At 38.3% G+C, this 23,725-nt stretch overlaps 1 protein-coding gene across 2 annotated transcripts in view; it reads right to left on the bottom strand.

Moving 5' to 3' along the window:
• NOTCH2 (notch 2) overlaps window positions 1-23,725 on the bottom strand; it is a 166,621-nt gene that overhangs the window by 109,595 nt on the left and 33,301 nt on the right. For both annotated transcript variants that reach the window (XM_025375100.1, XM_025375109.1), the window contains exon 2: window positions 9,683-9,764. In XM_025375100.1, the coding sequence (XP_025230885.1) occupies window positions 9,683-9,764 (82 nt within the window). The remainder of the gene's footprint in view (window positions 1-9,682; window positions 9,765-23,725) is intronic.

Here is a 23,725-nt window from a genome sequence, read left to right on the forward strand (position 1 = left end):
TTATACATCTCTGTATGGTTCATCTCCCCAGCAAGACTTCAGAAGACTGCCACCATGTCTTACGCAGGAGAAACTGCATTCATTGTCAGACACTCTCTGGGTACGTATACTTGTGAATAAAGAAGTCAGGTAACACAGGCCTCTTGGGCTTTTCTGTCTATTCACAATACCCAGTACAGTGATCAGTTATAGTAGGCTGCTCAATAAATACTAGTGTGATAAAAATGAAACTTTTGTTTGAAAAGTGAGGATTCTATAGTGCTTAGAGTCAATCTAACCTTCAGTGTTCAGCATACAGGATTATAGGCAGTGACTGCAGGAAAATGACCTGAATCTATACAGATTTAATACCCTAAATGCTACTGTTCTACATAAATCCTAATCAGATTATTTTCTTATTAACACCTACCTTTCTCCTCATATTTATGTGAAGGCAAAAAACTAGATAGAATGCTTTAGTTGAATGTGTTCGCTGAATAATATTACCCATCACTTAAATAATGCTTTTCTTAGTCTTTATTTTCACTTTTCTTTCATAAAACCCTTTTCATAAAGATCAAGTAGAAGACTGTTTAGGAGAAGAGCATTTCTTTTTTTTTTTTTTTTTTTTTGAGACGGAGTCTCACTCTGTTGCCCAGGCTGGGGTGCAGTGGCACAATCTCGGCTCACTGCAAGCTCCGCCTCCCGGGTTCACGCCATTCTCCTGCCTCAGCCTCCCGAGTAGCTGGGACTACAGGTGCCCACCACCAAGCTCGGCTAATTATTTTGTATTTTTAGTAGAGACGGGGTTTCACCATGTTAGCCAGGATGGTCTCGATCTCCTGACCTCGTGATCTGCCCGCCTGGGCCTCCCAAAGTGCTGGGATTACAGGCGTGAGCCACCGCGCCCGGCTAGGAGAAGAGCATTTCAAGCAGAAATTAACTGCATTACTTTTTCATAGGGGAAGGCTGATGGAGTTAAGAATTGGCAATACATTTTTGGACACAGAGCACTAAGTGCTAGTGAAGGTCACTGACAGTGAATAAACAGGATCTAGAAAACGTGCAGAAATCCAAGAGATAATTTAATTTACCTTACATTGGGGTGTAAGGTAAAACTCAACTAGGAGAAATATGAAAACAAAATGCATAACACAGTCGCATGTGCACATGTGTGTGCATACACACATATGACAGGAGGGCGAAGAGACACTAAACTTCATTCCTAACTACTGAATGTTGAGAGGAGGCCTAATGAAAACCTCTATCACACCCACATATATATGCTAGCTTAACAAATTTCAAAGTGCTTGGAAATTTTTGGATGATTACTTTTTTTCATATTCTGATATCCCCCATTTCTTTGCTATCCTTGATAAGGGCAGATATAGACAAAATAAAAGAATTTAATTAAGCTTCTCCAGATCCTAAAAGAGAAATACTTCTCATTTTGCTTAGTCACAAGAAAAGGGAGAAAAAAAAGAATTCCTATGTGAAATTAATGGTGCTAATGAGACATGCCTGAACAATAAGAAACTTCACATAAGATTATGATTAACCTGGAGACTGTGTTGAAAGAAAGCTAGCTAAATTCACATCTATTAATGCCAGGCTGCAGGCCAAAATTTGTTGATTTAATTTCTTGGCAGTAACCCAAGACAGCTAAAAGGATACAGGCAGAGTCTAAGAACCAGATTCTCCTACTTCTTCACTGAACACTGAAATATATAAAGGTACCAACTGAAAGAATAAAAATTAGTTGAAAAGAGTATGGAAATTATGTTGCTATGTGTTAACAAGCTATTAACTGGTGAGGCACAGTGGTTCAGGCCTGTAATTCCAGCCCTTTGGGAGGCATAAGTGGGAGGATCACTTGAGCCCAGGAATTCAAGACCAGCCTGAGCAACATGTGAGACCGTGTCTCTATAAAAAGTTTTAAAAATGGGAGAATGAGGCAGGAGGATGGCTTGAGCCTAGGAGGTGGAGGCTGCAGTCATCCATGATTGCCCCACTGAACTCAAGCCTGGGTCACAGACGGAGATGCTAGTAACCAAGATTTCCTTTACAAAAGACCCCTTAGGGACACATCATATTTGATAAAGGATTTTAATAGGACATAAGTATTAATAAGAATCACTTAGGAATGGTACTGTTAAAGGGTCCAGATCTCAAGTCCTAATACAACGAAAAGCCTCACAGGACATATTCATATGCATCTGTAACTCACTATGCAAATGTAAGGTGCCATATTCAACAACTTGTGACTTTTGTGCTGGCAACAACATTTATCAGAAATCACTGAATTTAACCTGTCTCAATTTAACAACTGCGTAAATCTGTCTGGACTTGCTCCTGTTCCATTAGTAAAAAGAAAGGAGAAGTTTCAAATTAGTTCTCTCTACTGAAGCACACTTTCATAGACAATATCCTCTATCCCTACCTTCACTGCCCTCTTCTCATATTTCATCCATAGTTATTACATAGAGCTTTCATGCAATATTCACCAAACCTGGCCCATGTACACTCATGTAACTACATGCAGATTCAGTGTTCTAGTATGACATGAGGTACTCAAGCCTACCTAATGCTACTGTCTTTAAATTTAGAAATTACATAAAGCAATGTTTTAATCATATTCCTGATCTGAAAAGTCCTCCTTTCATATACTTTCAAATGTTCCACACTTCCTTTTCAGAAGGTTCCATTTGAACTACCAACTTAAAACAGGTAATTCTGTCCCATTTTATTGATAGGGAAACTGAGACTCAGGGTGACAGCACATTTTCCACGAGTATATCTCAGGTCCGCTAAAGAGTGATGGGATCTTGAGCAAATTATTTAACTTCTCTTAGCTTCCATATAGTCTCTCTCTCACATAAGGACTAAAGTAAATACATGTAAACTACTTAATTGAGAACAGACCCTAAAATGCAATAAGTGCTCAGTAAATGTTAGCTAGCATCATAGACTTTAACTTGCCAAAGATCCAATTGTTAATAGGAATCGGGACTCAAACTTAAGACTATCTGGCATAAAACGCATATGTCCTCAGCTGGGCGCTGTGGCTCACTCCTGTAATCCCAGCACTTTGGGAGGCCGAGGTGCGTGGATCATGAGGTCAGGAGATTGAGACCATCCTGGCTAACATGGTGAAACCCCGTCTCTACTAAAAATACAAAAAATTAGCTGGGCGTGGCAGCAGGCGCCTGTAGTCCCGGCTACTCAGGAGGCTGAGGCAGGAGAATGGTGTGAACCTGGGAGGCGGAGCTTGCAGTGAGCCTAGATAGCGCCACTGCACTCCAGCCTGGGTGACAGAGCAAGACTCTATCTCAAAAAAAAAAAAAAACCCAAGTCCTCTTCATGTCATCAGTCAAGGATCTTCCCTGACCCTTACTCCACTCACCAGTGCCAGGCTGAGCCATGCTAGTTCATGAGGCAAAAGAAAAAATCAGGAGTACTGATCTCCTTATTTAAAATTTTGATAATTTTCAACTTATTTTGCATTAATTTTGATTTTTTGAACAACTACATACAAATATTATTGATTTCGATTACTGGGTTGTTTTGGCACTCTCTTAAATTTCACAAGTGAGGCCAGTGCCTTACTCGCCTCACCATGGTCCCAGTCCTGCCATTCACTGGTGGCCCCGTATAGAAGGCCACATTATAGTCAGTTTATTTCATACTTGGCTTTACTTTGAATTCCTCTAAGAAGTCCAGGTTAATGAACTGGTAATTATTTTATGACTTCCCAAAGAAGTGTGAAATAATATGATAACAATATTGCAACTACTACCACATACTTGAGTTATCTGTTATATGTTGTATACATAAATAGCATGCAATAAATAATCCTTGAATTAAGAAATCCTGAACGCATTACATTTTAAGAAGAGATTACTCTAGGTATTTAATGAGCCAAAAAACAGCATTCTTTATTTTATGTTAAAAAGATTAACAAACTATGGAAGAGTGGCTAAGCTTCTGCTATCATTTTCCAGAAAAACTATATACACAATGTTCAGCTAAATAGGCACCCTACTTGAAGGAACTAGGCTGGCAGAACCAGTTTCAGCTGAGAAGAAAGAGAAAGTGATTTAACAGCTGATATTTTTCCCTGTCTATTTCTTTGATCTGACAATGTCCCTGTGCTTCCATGAATGCACTCACAAGAAGGTGAAGGAAAGGGGAAAATGCTGAGTCAGCCATGACTTCTGAAATGCCTTTCTGGGGGAGAAGCACCACAACACAAACATTGCCAACACATCCTCCATAAAAAGCTAGGTTCTAAGGGATTATGAGTGTCTCTACCCTCTACTTACTATACAGACATCTACCAAGAAGACAAAGAAAGCAATGGCTCTAGTTTTTCTTGGATGGATTCAGGAGATCTGGACCACCAACATGACTCCCTAATCCTGGCAAGGAAAATTGTTAGCTGTTAATGTTTAATGTTTATTACCGCTAGCAGACAAGTTTTAGATAAAACGTGACACAAAGTTGTATTTTATAACACTTTATATTTATAATAATTTACCTTAAAGTGTAGTTTTTAGATCAGCACTTTGGCAAAAAATAGACATTCTCAAATGCAAGCACCCATCTATAGGAACGTATACAACGCATGGTGACTTTCTGCTATTACACAAACACTATGTTAGATATTTACCAAGTGGTATGTAGGAAATTCTGAAAGGCCCCTTTATATTTCCAATTTTCATCATTAAAAACAATTGCAGAGTAACTTATATCAGACTAACCCTCTTGCTCTGGACAAAATATCAAAGGCACTGGAGAATCACTAAAGGCAGGCAAAAACTAGAAGGGATATAAGCCTCAGAAAAAGCGAAGTAAACTATATGAAATCCACATTTACAGTTTGTTTTTTTTTCCGTGAAGGTACACCCCAGTTCATCCAGCAGAAGAGGAACAGTGTGCAAGCAGAAAACGGAAGTCCTGCTATGCTGAGGAGTCAGAGGTATCTGGAGCTGTCACAGCAGCTAGAACATGAGGAAAAATCCTGGAAAAGGCAGAACCACAGAGTGGGTAGCTTCAAAGGATGCATACAACTCTGCTCAAATCCTTAAATAATTCCTGACTATGCATGAGCAAGATAAGATTCAGAAACCCAAGAGGAAGTAAGAGCTGGACAGCTGAAAAGACTAAGTAGAAGGCTCCTGGGGCTGGGGGTTTCGTTCTGCCTTAGAGGGGCTTAATGAACACCTCAGGGCTTGGTAGGCCCCTCACACTTTCCACTGAACCCCCAGAAGGGTCACATCTTGGGAATAAGAGCCCTATCCCATGACTAAGATTTATATCACTGAACTAAGGGCAGAATAGAAGTAGGCCCACCCTAACGTGTCCTAAAATCTAGCATCCATAGGATCAAGATGATCTGCCAATCTTGACAAAATTCAACATTCTTTAGTGGGAGACAAACTTTAAAATCTATCACCCACAACGTCCACTAAAATAATGTAAAAGTACCATACATGTGTAAAGTAAAGGGAAACTGTACCCATTGTCCAAAGAAAGAGCAGTTGATAGAAACAGAAACACATCCATAGACAACCCAGATTTTAAGAACTAGCAGACAAAGATTTTAAATAACTACAATAAATATGTGCTTAAAATGCACATTTTGTCAATTACACAAATCATAACCTAACCTACCCCCAGAATCCTAGTGAACTTGAGTTGTCCATGACCTTTAATCAAATTGGGATTTAGAATGGTTTATATTTGAAAACCCGAAGCAAACAACTTGAAAGTAATTAATGACATCAAATTTAATCATATATTTACACCTCCCAGAAGGACAAGAGAAAGAATAAAATATCTTATCTCTCTGTAGTGAGAGGGCTTTATTAAGATTTGACAGTAGTTATTTAACAGCAATAATTGAGTTTTATGCAAGATTACACAGGTTCTCCTTATCTGGCATCAAAATCTAATCACAGACTGATAGGGTACTTAGGCTCCTAACAGTGAGAAAAAACAGTTGAGCTGAGTACAAAACTAATCTTCAAAAGTACTTATCTTCATCTGTCAATGTGATCTTATCAAGGATTTTTATAATTTCTATAAACAATCATTATATTTTAGCTGAATCAGTAGCATTATGCTGTCTAAACAGATAGTCAGATTCCTTCTATTTTAAAACATTTTCTACCAGTTCCCATCCCACCACTCACCACTTACCCCCACCCTGGCCCTGTAAAAGGAATTTGGCTTCAACTTTCTTTTCTTAATCCACTACGCAATCTCATGAATAAAAAGATAATCGCATGCCCTGCATGCCTGATAGAATTTTTTATAAACCTTCTAAGTGTTTTAATATTTATTTACTATTTTGTGAAAATAATATTTACTGAACAAGCTAGATCATCTTCTTTCTCCATAGAAAAGAATGTAACGTTGGTGAAAATATACTGAAAGCTCCGCTAAGTACACATTATTTTTGCATAAAATTTTGCTTAAAATTCTGTGGAGGTAGGCAAAGCACTGTAGAATGATTGACATGGCTGCCTTGATATTGTTCTTGCTTTTTCTATGTCCACTTATGTTGACCCTGCCACTCCTAAAGATGCTAATATTACTTTTGCTGAGGTAGGGAATCACTCTCTTTATACAAATTTTGTTGTTCATCTTGGTCTCCCAAAAGGATGGCCTCAGCAATTTTTTTCTCACTCTCTCTCAAGGAGCTTGTTTCCCTCAAAACAAGAAAGACATCTGAGGGACACACCCAGAACTGTATCCATAACAATTAACAAGTACCCAGGGACAGAATTTAGGCAGCTCCATTTTCATCAACCACAGGTGCCTGCCCTCAGCAGTGTTCTCCAGGAACTGGTGGCAACTTCATCTCTCCAACCTTGGTTGGCAAGTATGAGACTAGTAACCCAACAGTCCAACAAAGAACGACTGGACTTCTTCCCAACAGTCCAACAAAGAACGACTGGACTTCTTCCCAACAGTGACCCTTAGGTGTCCTCTCCTGGTAAATGCTCAGAGATTGGTCTCCCCTAGAAACCTTCTCTCCCCATGTCAGACCAAAAATATATAGGCAAACACTTAGAACCTATTCGAAATTCTCCACATATAAGTCACCAAGTTGAAAGACCTTCAGATAGAACTAATTTACCTCTCTGTGTGGTGTGGTATTACCATCCTGAATGCTATGTGAAGTAAATATATTTTTTTAAATTTTACTTTTAAGTTCTGGGATACATGTGCAGAACATACAGGTTTGTTACATGGGTATACATGTGCCATGGTGATTTGCTGCACCTATCAACACATCATCTATGTTTTAAGCTCCACATGCATTAGGTATTTGTCCTAATGCTCTCCCTCCCCTTTCCCCCTATCCCCCAATAGGTCCCAGTGTGTCATGTTCCCCTCCCTGTGTCCATGTCTTCTCATTGTTCAACTCTCACTTATGAGTGAGAACATGCAGTGTTTGGTTTTCTGTTCCTGTGTTAGTTTGCTGAGAATGATGGCTTCCGGCTTCATCCATGTCCCTGCAAAGGACATGAACTCATTCTTTTTCATGGCTGCAAAGTATTCCATGGTGTATACGTGCCACATTTTCTTTATCCAGTCTATCATTGTTGGGCATTTGGGTTTGTTCCAAGTCTTTTCTACTATAAATAGTGCTGCAATAAACATACATGTGCATGTGTCCTTATAGTAGACTGATTTATAATCCTTTGGGTATATACCCAGTAATGGGACTGCTGGGTCAAATGGTATTTCTGGTTCTAAATCCTTGAGGAATCACCACACTAAAATTTTTAAAGGAGAGAACCAGTGTCTTCTTATTTAACATAAATAAGAAACATGTGCATGATGATATCTACTTAGCACCTTTTAGTTTAAGAAACACATTGTTATACAATAACTATACTAGGCACTGTACTAGGCATTAACTATGCAAAAAATGCATAAGACTAAGACCTCACGTTCTAGTAGAAGAAACACATCAACAAATGACCATAATGCAATGGGGTTAACTACCATAAGAGTTGAATAACAGAATAAAGCAAGCAACTAAGGCACCAAATGGCACAAAGAGACTGAACAAGATTTTAGTGGCCAACTCTAAGGTATTAAGTTCCCTCCCTTATTATCTCCAGTTGTATCTCCATTCTTAGAGGAGAATATACCACACTTTTTTCCCCTAGCTAGAAAAACTAAATGAGCAGCCCATAATAAGCTACATAAAACCTTTATTTCCAATGTTATCTTTATTCCAATCCAAACAACCTATTGTTAAGCTTTACTGTCATCACAGCTTAAAATATTTTCACTTTAGTGAAGAAAATCATTTCTGACGTGAAAAAATTAATCTTGTTTATAACATTAAAAAACTAAATCGTGGTGTCAGAACAGATCTCACTGGAAAAAAGCTGTAATTACATTTCTGGTAAGAAATAAAAATGTGTTGGATAAACTCATGTAAAATGCTTATTAAGCAAGTACCTCTACCAAAGCAAAGAAAAATTACTCCTCACAAAAGTGAAGGAAGAGAAATTTCGTATTACCAAATCTTATTTCTCCAGCATCTTCCCTGAAATAAATAGAATGGATATATATTCCTCTCAAACATTTTCAATTGAGGTAGAAGAAAAAAAATTATTTGGAGGAAACCTAGAAAAGCTATCATAAAACTATCTCACAGCCTTCTTCAAACAAACAAAATGTCTTGGCTAGAGCAGATGGTTGGAGAAAAAAGGAAAAAAAAAATGCTCTTAAGAACTAGCCTGCATTTTCCTTCATCTTTACTCTTTTATCCCCATATAATAATACACACTCACAGCCCCTGCTCCCCGCCCCATCTACACATATGCATACATCTTCCTTTCTCACTGTCTCACTTTCAGAATTAGATTTTTTACACTAGAAAACAAATATGAATATAATACTCACTTATACTGGGCAGAATATTAAAGTTGATATCTATTTGGTTTTACTTAAAAACAAGATCATAGTTAACACGTTAAGGGAAGACTCTAAGAGTATGCCTTAAACTGAAAAACACAAGGGAATCTACTATACATATATATGTGTGTGTGTGTATATATATGTATATATGTGTATATATACGTGTGTGTGTGTGTGTGTATATCTACATATATATATATATATATATTTTTTTTTTTTTGAGACAGAGTCTTGCTCTGTCACCCAGGCTAGAGTGCAATGGCATGGTCGCAGCTCACTGCAACCTTCGCCTCCTGGTTTCAAGTCATTCTCCTGCCTCAGCCTCCTGAGTAGCTGGGACTACAGGCATGTGCCACCACACCCAGCTAATTTTTGTATTTTTAGTAGAGGTGGTGTTTCACTATGTTGGCCAGGCTGGTCTTGAACTTCTGACCCCGTGATCCACCTACCTCAGCTTCCTAAAGTGCTGGGATTACCAGTGTGAGCCACCACACCCGGCCTACCCCATATATATTAACTAGCCACCCACTGAAAAGTCTTTTTCATGGTGAGAAAGATAACAGTAAGATAGTAAGAAGTTCTTATTAACTAATTATCTGGCATCCACATCCTTCCATCCTCGCCCCCAACCAAAATCTGTACCAGGAAAGCTCAAGAACCAGTAACATTCCACAGAAGTATTAAAAATAGAGGAGTAGAGCCAAATCTTGTCCAGTGTTCTATCGCAAAAAGAAAATATACGAAGAGAAAAACTTACTTGCAGTATCCTGTGCCATTGTGGTAGGTAACACACATTCCTTCATTTACACAGGGTTCATAGCCATCTCGACACTGCAAGGCTAAAAATAGAAACAAATGCACATTAGAAGTAAGTCACCAATCATAACCCTAAGACACCAAAGAAGAGTAATCCAATCCAGATCAACATTCATTCCCACCTAATTTGGGTTTCTTTTTAGAGTTTTAATCAGCTTTTTATTTTTTGGCTTCTAGCACAGAAGCCTATTCCAAAAGTATCTTCCAACAACAACCATGTTTGTGGTCCTGAATGATGCTCTTACTTTTCTGTGTTCCAATATCTCCAGCTGTTACATCTCCTTCTCCCAATTAAAAATTAAAGCCATACCATCTATGACATGACAGATCATCTTGGGATTTAGATACTTCAGACGAGTATTCTAAGGATTCATCAATGAATGTCTAGGAAAATGTTAGATAAATAATAGATCACCATTATATTGATGAATTACTTAGCCTTCAGGTGAAGTTTTAAAACAGACCACTTCAAGAAGTAATCAGAAACAGCAATAACAGTCATTCAACAAACTGAAATTGAGAGCCTAGTATGTACCAGGCACAAAATTAGGATCCAGAAAAAAGGAGAAATGGAATACATAAACGAATAAACATAATCTCTAGCTTTAAGGGGCCCATAAAAAGATGGGGAGTAGAACATGAATACAGATTGTAGAGAGAGTATCAAAATAAATAGAAGGAGATAAAATAAAAATTCTCAAACTCTTGATTTCCCCATTCCCTTTAAGAGACAATGAAAAGGCACTTTACCATCTGAGGCCCTCCCAAAAACAGACTATTCAGAAAAAAGAACAAAAACAACAGCAATAGTAGAAATTTTCGTTGATTTCAGCCAAGAATGGAAGAAGTCTACGCAAAATCTGCCAATCACTTGCTGGATAATTAGAGTATCTTGATTGCTTAGCTTTTAGAGTTGAAATTTTCATCACCAAAATACATATCGAGAACCCTAACAACTGAAAAGGTAAGACAGAAAGAAACTTAGTCAAACAACAAATATCAAAATTGAAGCTCATGAACTCTTCCTTGGAGGTTATTAAGATGTCCATCTCTTATGATAGTTAATGTATAAAAACCTGAAAGCAAAACTGAGAAGTTCCCACTCCAAGCTTCCTCTAACCACAGCACTCTATGCATAAATTGTGCAAGATCAGAGACTCTAGGCCTGCCCATCCCTGGCATCAAAACCAATAGCCCAGGTGCAAGCTGGATGCCAGAACAACTCCTCCACCAATTACTGCATAAAAGCCCTTTATTTGCCCAGTATTGTATCCAGTAGTGGAATCATTTGAGAACATGTTCACAGAAAATGCATCCCATCCTTAAAATAATATTTTTAATGGTAATAGTAATAATAATAGGAGCTAACACATAGAACTTACTAAATACCAGGCACTGTCCTAAGTACTTTACATAAATTAGCTAACTAATTCAATCTTCACAACAACCCTTAGAAGTAAATTTCATTATTATACCCATTCTCAGGTGAGAAAACAGGGAGGATAAGTGGCCTGCCTACTATCATACCAGTGAGTTAGAAAGCCAGAATTTGAATCCAGAGACTCTGCCCTTAACCACCGAGATACACTGCTTCCCACTCCCTGAAGTTTCTCAGGATTAGCAGGGTGGATATTATTATACCTATTTACCAATAGTGAAGGCCAGAGAGAATAAGTGGCCTCTTCATGGGGCATTGTACCACTAGCTGGTGGGCAGTGCTGGGCCTAGGACCCAGGTCTCTGCTAAGTCCAGCCCATCTCTATGACAGCTGTTGGGATCACACACAGAGTCACCAGGCTGCAGGCCCAAACAGGCAAATTCAGGAAGAGGGTCATCTTGCTGTCCATATCCCACTTCCCTGTAAGGCTCAAATGCTCCCTCTTCCCACACTGATAAGCCCAATGCAACAACTATAATTAAAACAGTTAATGTCAGGTTATTTCCTCCATACCAAAGTTCTCAAACTGATTTTTTCATTCTCTTTAGACACTTTTATTAGTTTCAGTGAGAACTTCCGGGGTTTTTTCTATTTACTTTTTTTCTTTAAATAAAATGATAAATAAATAAAACCCTCACAGTAGGAAAGGAATGTCCTGTAGGCACAGAAAAAGCTGTAGCTCTGTCCCCCTGCAGGAATCCTGGTGCAGTGGAGGGACTCAGGAGACCTGAAATCCTGTCTGTACCTCTAACTGCAAGCAAAGCACAACTTCACGGGGGCTCAATTTCCCCACCTGTAAACCAAGCTGAGAGTGAACTAAATGTCCCTGAAGATACCCTGTGATCCACCAGCGACAGCTCCCGCCTTAAAAGTACATGAATGGCATGCCCAGTGCCTGAAGAAACCTATCCTGGAGTGCATAAAGACCCAGCCACCCATGACTCAGAATGCCATGGGTGCAAAAATCACGGCCTATTCCTATTAAGTGTCTTGACAAATCATTACAGTGACAGGTTCAGAGAAATACAAACAACCCAAAGTCAATATGTAGCAATCAATCTAGCAAATAACTTTACAGCCTAGCCTTAGTGAACCAATCAAACTCAGTGACTGAAAAGAAGGTGGGCTTACCAGGCTAATAATTAATGCCACTTGGCTGATTTGTGGGATCATGCTACCTTGAACCTTTAACATTTACTGAGCCATGGTTCTCAAATTTCAGCAAGCACTGGAATCACTTGGAGGGCTTTTTAAAAAAGGGTGTTGGACTTGACCCCCAGAATTTCTGATTAAGTCCATAGGGAGCCTAGGAATCTGCATTCCTAACAAATTCCCAGGTGATGTTGACACCACAGGTCTGAGGAACCACACACTGACAACAAATATATGAAAGCTTGAGTGTCCACTTTTAAAAATACTCAAAAGCTATATAATATAGAGGTCATAGATGATTTAGATGATAATATACTGCCTGAATAAACAGGATGTGGAGAAATGGAACCCTTCTACTCTGTTAATGGGAATGTAAATTAGTACAACCATTGTGGAAAACAGTGCAGAGGTTCCTCAAAAAACTAAAAATAGAATCACCACATGATCCGGTAATCCCACTGCTGGGTATCGACCCCAAATATTTTAAATCAGTTTATTGAAAAGATGTCTGTACACCCATACTAAGTTATGGAAGTGTCCCTCAACAGATGAATGGATAAATAAAAGGTGGTAGATAGGCCAGGTGCAGTGACTCACGCCTGTAATCCCAGCACTTTGGGCGGCCGAGGCGGGTGGATCATGAGGTCAGGAGTTCAAGACCAGCCTGGCCAAGATGGTGAAACCCTGTCTCTACTAAAAACACAAAAATTACAGCGCATCTGTAATCCCAGCTATTCAGGAGACTGAGGCAGAAGAACTGTTTGAACCTGGGGGGCGCAGGTTGCAGTGAGCTGAGATCGCGCCACTGCACTCCAGCCTGGGTGACAGAGTGAGACTTTGTCTCAAAAAACAAGAAAAAAAAAGTGGTAGATATACAGAGTGGAATACTATGCAGCCTTTAGAAAGAAATTCTGTCATTTGAGACAACATGGATAGAATTGGAGAACATTATGCTAAGTGAAATAAGGCACAGAAAGACAAATACAGCATGTTCTCACTTATATGTAGAATTAAAAACCATCAAAATCATAGAAGCAAAGAGGAGAATGATGGTTACAGAAGCTACGGGCCTGATGGTCAATGGGTACAAAGCTACAGTTAGACAAGAAGAATATTTTTTTTGTATGTTTGAGATCTATTGCATAGTGTGGTGAATATGGTCAATAATATTGTACATTTCAAAATTGCTAACAGAGTAAATTTTAAAGAATGTTAAATATTTGAGATGAAGGATACAATTGTTCTACATTGTATTTGTAAATTACAACATCACTTTGTACCCCATAAATGTATACAACTATAAATTGACAATTCTAATTTTTAAAAAAGAAAAATAATCTTGAGACTCGTGGCTTTACTCAGGAGCAAAAATGAATATTATAATTATCTTCCATACAAAGAGAAATTAAAACTTTGATAACCTGAAACCATGAAAGTGAGACTGGGAAAGACCTCACTTTAAAATTCAATTTACTTTTTTCCAATGTAAAACATTTAAATTTAACAATAAAATTGAGGGCAGCTTCATGTTTATAAAGTAAAAAAAGAAACATTAAATCATACCATAGAGAATTGATGCTTAAACTGATGCGTTAATAGACTCCAAGAAACTAGTCACTCACAAAGAGTCACTTTTTCCCCCAATTTTCATGTCAATAAATACTTGCTGGCTGAAATAAATTTTATTTACTGTGTGTATCTGCTGCTTGTAGAGGCCCTCCTCTACTCCACCAAAAAAAAAAAAAAAAAGGGCAAAAAGCAGTAGATTTCAATCTCATCACTCCATCACTTGACAATGTAATACAAAAATCTAGAAGCCAATTTCCAATTTTCATACACTTTCAGGGCCGTGCAGTTGGGAACTAGCTACCTAATATTCAGAACATATTTAGAAAGCATCTACTATTAGCAGGCACAGGTCCTGACGTCAGGGATACCGTAGTATAATGAATAAACTCCCTGTCCTCAGGAACCTTATTTCTATAAGAGAAAGGTGGCTAAAAAATTAATAAATAAAATCATTTTGGACAGTAATAAGTGATAAGTTCCACTGGAAACAAAACCCAGTAATGGGATAAAAAGCAATCATGAAGGCTGGGGGTGCAGGAGCATACCTCATGTAGTGTCTAGGAAAGGCCTCCCTGAGGAGGTATGCTTTGAGCTACACTGTAAATGAACAAGTGTCATGAAGATACGAGGGAAGAGCATCCCAGGCAGAGGAAACAACAAGTGTAAAGGCCTTGAAGTGGGAAAGAGACTGGTATTCCAGGGTCATATGGCTAGAGGTTATTAAGCAAGGAGACTGGCCAGGGAGGCAGGCTGGGGTTAGATCACAAGAGCCCATGATAAGGATCACAGCTCTAAGTAGGAGAGTAAACTACTCAGCTGTTTTAAATAAGAAAAATGACACAGATTTATGTTTGACAAAAGTCAAGATTATGAAATGGTCCAGTGAGTAAAAAGGCTTTTCTTTTCTTTCTTACATAAGCTTATTCAAATCACCCCTTTTTAGACTAGACTGAAGACATCCATTTTCCCAGCTCCCCAAAATGGCAATGATTTTATTCTAATAGCATCTAACCTTCCAGAAGCACTACCTGTAACATGTTGCCCCACTACTTTCTAACCCACAATGGCTGTCAGTTCTTACTTAGTTCTCAGAACTTAATCTCAGTTTGGCTCTCCTAAGAACCAGTTGGGAGGTCTGTGCAGTACCTTCACACAGTACCAAGTCTGGCACGTTTTCTTCCAAGGACAAGCCATTTCTTACTTCAACCAGTCTAGGCTCCCATGCTGGCCTTCCAGATCAGAGCTTACCTTACCTGCCCAGTATTACTCCCCACCACTTCCACTGCATTCTCTGCCCAGTTTATGCCCTCTTTCCTGAACAAATCACCATTGAACTCAGTTCCATTCCTCCATACATGTCTGCTTCCTCTGATTGCTGCCTTCCTCATTACCATTTAAATTCTACCCATTCCTTCAAGGCCCAGTTCACCTCTTGCCTCACCCAGAAAGCTTCCCCTGGAGGGTTCTGGTCCTCACAGGGCCACCACCCCCTATCCTTGTAACACTCATGACTCTCAATTCAGCACTACATGGTCTTCTAGCTCTCTGCTTTTTCACTTTTAAGTTCCTGGGATATAGAAAACATTTCTTCTTTTCTGAATATGTGAAGCAATGCAGATAAGCAGTTGAAAGCACGGATGTAGAAATTAGACGAATCTGGGTTTGAATACTAGCTCCACCACTGACCTTTTCTGTTTCTTCTTTGTGCTTGATATAATTTGGCTATTTTGTCCCTTCCAAACTTCGTGTTGAAATGTAATCCTCAATGATGAAGGTGGGGCCTACTGGGAGGTGTTTAGGTTATGGGGGCAGATTACTCATGAATAGCTTGGTGCCCACCTGCAGTAATGAGTGAGTTCTCACTACCATGTGAGCTGGTTGTTTGAAAGAACCTATAAATTGCTCCCTCCTCTCTTGCTATGTTGCATACCTGCTCCCTCTTCACCTTCAGCCATGAAAGTTTTTTGAGCCCTCACCAGAAGCAGATGTTGGCTCTAAACTTCTTGTACAATCTGCAGAGCTATTAGCCAAATAAACTTATTTTCCTTATGAATTATTCAGCCTCAGGTATTCCTTTAGAGCAATGCAAAACAGACTAACACACTTCTTTTAAAAAAGTATAGCACTGAAGGCATAAAGAGAAGTGATCCACTAAAGGTAAAATAAACAATATATGTGAGCAAAAACTCAGTTTTAATACAGTTCCACTAATATTTGTTGAGCAACTATTGTGAGCATTGTCCCCTACTAGGGCACTGCATGAAAATTAAGCACAAATAAAACAATGTCTGTCCTCATGGTCCTTACAATCTAATGGGAGAAGTTGGGAGTAGGGGCAGAGAGAATGTGACCTACCCAAATGACTCTAAGATAAATACAAACAAAATAAAAATTGCCAATACATACCCTTGGCATACCCTCTTAATACCAATCTCAGCATCACTCCAAAAAGAACTCTGAAGAAATACAATATGAACCCTTGATGTTCAGCACTAACTGTAACTCAATCCAGACAAGGTTCTTTTATTTATTCAGGTTTATCAGCCCCAATTGTATATAAAAACTGCAAATAACACAGTAAGCTGCCATTGATTTTAACCAGTTCCAGTGCCTCAGAAATTTATTCATTTAAGGATAAGGCTAAGGTATCCAGACTTGATAGAATCTTCCTTAAAATTTCCTTTAGGCATTTACCTAGGTTTTCCAATGCTTTTCAATGTCATACCAGCTACGTATTACTGGCTTAAAAGGCTCCCTTTGTTTTAGGCATTTCTAACATGAGTAATTAAGTCTGTACTTCAGCCAGTGTAATCTGAGCAGCCTTCAATGTGTTTTACTTGTTGCCATTAACATGTAATCGTTTTAAATTGGCATTACTTGTTGCTTTGTAGCCTCTTCAAATAAGCCTCTGTCTGTTGTCTATCTCACATGATTCTTTTTCATATCTTCCTCCCTGTCTGCAGTGTGGTATCTGTGCTTAGATCCACTGCTCAATCAGAAGAAATTTTAATGTCTTGACTGTCTGGGACTCCTAAAATACATGAAGAGGAGTTATACAGGGCTCTTTTAACTTTTTCTTCAACGTTTATGCAAATTTCAAGTAGCAATATTTGAGAGAGATGAAGTCTGAGTTTACGCCCTAGGATCTTGGCTGTGGTTGGCTGCTGTTGATTCTGGCACATGGCCTCTGGAAGAGGCTCAGTAAAATGAAAAAAGCAAAGTTTTCTAAAATGACTGCCTGCATTATTACCAAAAATAGGAGAATTGAGGGCAGACAAGGAGACATCAGGGATTTGCAATAATTCTCATAGCACCCTGCAATTTCAAACAACAAAACTTTCACTAAATTGTTCATTCCATTTTTTGGGATCAAGCCATGAAAAAAAAATCCAAACAAACAGAAGAAGTGCGGAAGTTTCAAATCCCAAGTGGTACATTTAAATAAAAACGAAGTGGAGAAACATCTGTCTTCCTCCTTGAAATCTGTCTTGATTAAAAGGAAAAAAAAAAGAGCAATAAGAGAGACATCAATTTTGTTTTCCTAACAGTGTTCCAAGGATTTTTGTGCTCTTTACAGATATTATCATATAGAAAATGTGTTTCCTACCTAAGAGATGCTAATATCAGATCCAAAAGTTAAGAACTGGGCTATAGGGTCACAGCAAATTATTATTGCTTTTCAAAAACTGAAAATATACTTTAATTTAAGAAAATATAATCAACAAAAACAACTTATAAATGAATATTTTATATTACTAATAGAATTTTCATACTATAAAAAAATCATTCCAGTTAGCTGATAAATCTAGAATAATTTTTGGTTTTAAAAATTCCAATTTTGTTCTATTTTATAATATTGAACTTATTGCAAAAAAAAATTCATCAATGTTTGCTGTGCTATATTGAAATCTACTACACACTGTGTGGTTTTTTTCTTTTATTTTTCTCTTATTAAAGACTTCATAAAAAAATTCAGTTTATGCATGGGTTAAATTTCAATTCCCGGATTTTGGAGATGAGACTAATGCATTCAGCTCTTCTACATGAAATATAAGGTTTGAAAAAATCCACAAATACTTACAAATCAGGATGTAGCCAATTTGCTAATAATGATCACCTCCATACGTATCCATGTACATTCTTTCACCTGAAAAACATTTTACCTCTTTTTCCTTTTTCTCTATCTTGCTAAATTCCAACTATACTTCAAATCATAGATAAAGCATTATTTTCCTGAAGAAGCATTCAGGGACCCACTGATACAGATGTTCCTCTTCCGTGCTCCCATTTTATCCTAGGTAGATGTATTATTAAGTGCTGGCTCATTCATCTCTCTCTCTCCCACTTCTATGCAAATTCCATAGAGGCAGTAACCATAATTGGCTCATCTTTGTACACCTGGGACCTAAGAAGGTGCCTGGACCACAGCAGGTACTCAATATTCAATAAGATATTCAATAAACTAAATAGCTATAATTAAGACAAAACCTATGGATAAACCCAACCTTCAGCGTGTATGTTTATGTGTGCAATTTCACTTTGTGTAACAAACAGAAAAGTAAAATAAGAAAAAAAAATGCAAATTTCCAGGCCTTTAACAAGGATGAAAAGTTGAGAAAGTAGAATTGTACTTTTCTAATCTTTGCAAAACTAAAACAGCTTTGAAAGTTCCTTTCTTACAATTTGTATGAATGAAGATACACTCTCCACTCTTAGCCTCCTATAAATCTTAAGCCATGTATATTATGGTAAAAACTGACTGAAATAGGTTGAATGCAAGTCAAAATAATTTACATCTAAATGAAAAACATAGAAAACAGAGTAATAAAAAAATTCCAACTGAATGGGAAACTAAGATAGTCTGTTTTTATAGTATAGTATTATCTTCCCCATGAGTAGATTCACTAATACACATCAGCAGAACAATAAGCACCAACGAGATCCAAACAACACTTCAGTATAAGTATCTAACTCTTTGTAAAATGACATTGACCAATATGCTCACAGAGTTTACATGTCCAAAAGGTTCAAGATCTCAGTGTAATAAAATCCAACAGTGAGGAAGAAGCTGTATCATATCTAGAAATTAAATTATTATCTACAAAAAGGGCTACATATTTGTGTGCTGCTTAGTGGTCAAAAAAGGTAAATATGAAGTGTTATCCCATTGTCTTGTCTCATATCTTGTATTATCTGTTCTGTTCCACTATCTTTATTTGTACTATTATCAAGACAAATTTTGCCTGTCACCAATTTCCTGTGCTTTTAGTAAACCCTCCCTTTTTAAAGCTTTCTAAAGACTATTTTGTTAAGTACAGCTTAGTTTTTTTAAGTCCTTAATTTTAAGTACATGCTTTTAAATACCCTTGCTGGAAAAAAATTTATAAATATATATAATCTTCTTGCTATACACCCAAAAGAAACAACATACTCTTTTAGCTTAAATTGTTCAGAACACTTTTTTTTTTTTTTGAGATACAGTCTCAGTGTCGCCCAGGCTGGAGTGCAGTGGCGCGATCTTTGCTCACTGCAAGCTCCACTTCCCGGGTTGACGCCATTCTCCTGCCTCAGCCCCCCGAGTAGGTGGGACTACAGGCGCCCGCTACCACACCCGGCTAATTTTCTGTATTTTTAGTAGAGACGGGGTTTCACCGTGGTCTCGATCTCCTGACTTCGTGATCCGCCCGCAAAAAGTGCTGGGATTACAAGTGTTCCGCGCCCAGACCAGAACACTTTTTAAACGGAGCCGACAATTTCTCGTGTTTGTTAATTTAGAGGTAGACACCCAAAGAGAAATTAAAATTAAATCAAAATTATGTTAAAAATGAAAATAGAAAAACCTAAGATTGCTACATATTATTATATAAAATCACAGATACTTCCCAAAACAAAACAGGGAAAATCCAAAGAAAAGCCTCAGATTTCCCCACATGCATCCTTCCTCACAGCCTTTTTAAAGCATCCTTGGGTGGTAGCAATGAAGGCTATTCACAAAGCTGGGTAGAAAAGTAAAATAAGAAAGAAAAAACTGCTGCAAATTTCCAGGTCTTTAACAAGGATGGGGACAGAGGTCATCAGGGATACCATAATCAATGTACTGTGCAAAAATAGTGCAGAGGAGATTGGTTAGTCCTACATAAAGTCCAACTACATATATGGCTAACTATTCTCAAGTCAGGGTTCGCAGAAGCTAAGTTCTAACATTTGGATTATTTTTATATTATTATCTGGGTCAGATAATATGCCTTCAGCCAAAACCAAACTCTGTTCACCTGTGAATAGTATTCCTGTACCCAAATTCCTGTACACATCACTGAGAACTGTCTAAACCCAAGTGCTTCAAAAGATCCTAAACCCTCAACTCATACCCAGGATATTTCAAATAAGCTCAGAAACTAGCACTGTGAGGAAAATATCTAAATATGAAGATATTAATGCCCATCATTGCCATTTCCAGAGAACACACCTGAGGCCAAAAACCTTGGAACAGAGGAAGGCAGATAATAGAAAAATATCAAATCTTTATTAAATACTAAAGGGAGAAAAAAACATAAAATATAGCCCTAAACGGCCAGGCACAGTGGCTCATGCCTGTAATCCCAGCACTTTGGGAGGCCGAGGCGGCGGATCACAAGGTCAGGAGATTGAGACCATCCTGGCTAACACGGTGAAACCCTGTCTCTACTAAAAATACCAAAAAAAAAAAAAAAAAAAAAATTAGCTGGGCGTGGTGGCAGGCGCCTATAGTCCCAGCTACTCGGAGGCTGAGGCAGGAGAATGGTGTGAACCCTGCAGGCGGAGCTTGCAGTAAACTGAGATCACGCCACTGCACTCCAGCCTGGGCAACAGAGCGAGACTCCGTCTGAAAAAAAAAAGAAAAAAAAAAATATATATATATGTGTGTGTGTGTGTATATATATATATATATATATACACACACAGCCGTAAACTTCAATTTTTATTTATTTTATTCTCCCTTGCTTTGCTTCTTCAGACATACATCTATGTCCCACATCAACACAACTTGGGCCTCCTGGTCAACAGAAAAAATAAAAATGTGTACTTAATGATATTTGGTGAGAAGCTGATAATCTCAATGTCCAAATCAGTTCCTCTTAAAAACGCCAGTCCTCCAACTCCATCAGCCTTTTGATTACTCATATTCTTTCTTTATTGGAAATGCAAGCAAGACTTTATCTTCAAGACTACTCAGATTTGTGCAGAGCTGTAGCAGTCATTTTAATAAAAAAGCAGCTCAACACACTAACAGTCACAATCTGGTTTGCAAGTGCTCACAATCATTCTATTTGCTCATCCAGTTGTTGCTGGAATGACAAAGACAGCAAAGACAGAAAATTTTGTATATATTAAGTGACCATATTGGAACTTAAACTTTCCATGTTTGTGTCTTTAAGCACAGAAGAGAACTCTGAATTTCTCCATTTGCAGCAACACCTAATTTGCCAAACTCAAAAAGTTACGTTGTCTTTGATAAAGGCTTTCTTTGTTCTAGAGAGGTCAAAAGATTTCTCTCCAGCTTCAGTCTGAAGATCTCCGATCAAAAGAAACAATATAAATTCCAATATATTAAATTTTAAAATGGGGGGTAAGCCCTAGAAGGAGTGTTGGCCTTCTTGAGCCCAGTGCTTCCTGGACTCTCACAAATGATTCATAAACTTCCAGAGGAAAGAGAGAGAGAAGGAAAGGGAAAGGGAAGGGGAAGGGGAAGGGGAAGGGAAGGAAAGAAAGGAAGAAGGAAGGAAGAAAGAAAGAAAAGAAAAGAAAGGAAAGGAAAGGAAAAGAAAAAGAAAAGAAAAGAGGAAGGAAGGAAGGAAGGGGAAGGGAAAGGAAAGAAAGAGGAAGGAAGCAAAAGAGAGAGAGAAAGAAAGAGAGAGAGAAAAGAAAGAAAGAAAGAAAGAAAGAAAGAAAGAAAGAAAGAAAGAAAGAAAGAAAGAAAGAAAGAAAGAAAGAAAGAAAGAAAGAAAGAAAGAAAGAGAAAGAAAGAAAGAGAGAGAGAAAGAAAGAAAAGCAAGCTAGCAGATGCCCTGGCCTATCTCCCATTTCATCTGCTTTGTTGCCACTCCTCCTGTCTGGAAGCCTAAGGGAATTCCACCAGAAGACAGATTCTGGAGCTAGGCAACACCTAAGTGATGTCTGCTCCACCTAGCCTCAGCCCAGCTATAATACCATGGTAAGTGCTTGAAAAATGTCAGCCAAGCTAAACTGTTAAGGAGCAGGCCCAGTAGTTTTCTCTCTCTCTCCAACAGAGGATAACCAAGTCCTTAATTTCCCATAAGACAAAAAGAAAATCTGCCAAGTGACAGTTTATTCCAGTCTTTAATGGTCACAATGACCTGGCAGAGGAGATATTTCCATCTCTTTTGTTTATCACTCTTAAAATTCTCTCCAGTAAAACTCCATTCTACTTTAGGGACATGGGAGTGACACTCATGCTGAACAAAAGGGACTTAAAAAGGGAGTTTTACCAGTTTCACCACTTCGAGCTCGATGGGAATGTCCTTCCCACCATCACCTCATCACATTAACAGGATTAAGTCCTTTGGAAAACCAGTATAAAAGCAAGTAACCCTCAGTTCAAGCAAAGGGACAAAGGATTTAGTAAATGTGGTTATTAGTGTAGTGCTGGTGATTAAATAACATTTCTCCTCCCCACTAAAGCACACATTACCTCACTGAAAATATTAAAACCAATGCCTTGTAATCACTTTGGCTATGAGCCTAAATATATGTTACCACAGAAAGTCTCAAATACAAGGTTTTAAATTAAAAAACACTAAATAAATCTAATATCCTCCCCTCCCCCAATCCAATGTACTCTGGCTTTAAAATTGTTAAGAAGAACAAGTTTATAAATTTGAGCACAGTGAGTTTTTGTGTGTGCCCACCCACCTCCACAGAAAATACCCCAAAAGCAGTAACCTTCAGAAAATACAAGATTTTACTCTCAAGGAGTAACTCTAATGTGAGTTTCAGAAGTTAGCCAGCCATATCCTAAATCAGTTGGCTGGTCAGTTTCTTCAAGTAAAATGAGAGTAACAGGCACCTATGCTACCTGAAGATGGAGCTAATATGGACGTGGCATCATGAAGAAAAGCATAGCATCTGACAGCACTCCATAGAATATATTTAGGATTAACATCTCAGCTTCTAACCGGCAGGGATTTTCAGCTGATTTCCATCTACATTCCTCCACCCAAGCCTACAAAGCATTCTATGGCTTGTGTGAACACCTCAGCCAAACAAATCAGAAAGTCAGCTCACAACCCTCAATTTCTCACTCCTGAGAAGGCTGCTCATAAACAGTGATCTCATTTGATCCCCACAACAACGCTATGAGGCATGCAAATTGGTATTAGCACCATTTTACACAAGAAACTGCAACTCAAAAAATAAGGGCCTTGCCCAAAGTCATACACAAATCAAGATGTCTGAACAGGACCAGAGCACAAGTCTTTTACCTACTGACCCAACATTCCTTTCACTCACTACATCTGTAAATATGCAGTTAGAAAAACCTGATATCCACCATAATCTGCAAACTTCCATAACACACATTTGTGACTACAACATTCTCAGGTAGATAACCACCCACATACTAGCTATGCACATCAAAAACATTTACACCAAAGATCAGCTAATGACCTGCTTATTAAAACAAAACCAGGAATTGCTTATCAAAAACAAAACCAGGACTCAGTTCCAGGGACAGAGGGGATGTCAATGCTGTATCTGAGAACTACCACTCATACACATGCCCTAATGACTAACGCCCATTCATTAGCATCACCCCTACCTACACAATAA

The sequence above is a fragment of the Theropithecus gelada genome, chromosome 1, assembly GCF_003255815.1.
Source record: "Theropithecus gelada isolate Dixy chromosome 1, Tgel_1.0, whole genome shotgun sequence".
Classification (NCBI taxonomy): domain Eukaryota; kingdom Metazoa; phylum Chordata; class Mammalia; order Primates; family Cercopithecidae; genus Theropithecus; species Theropithecus gelada.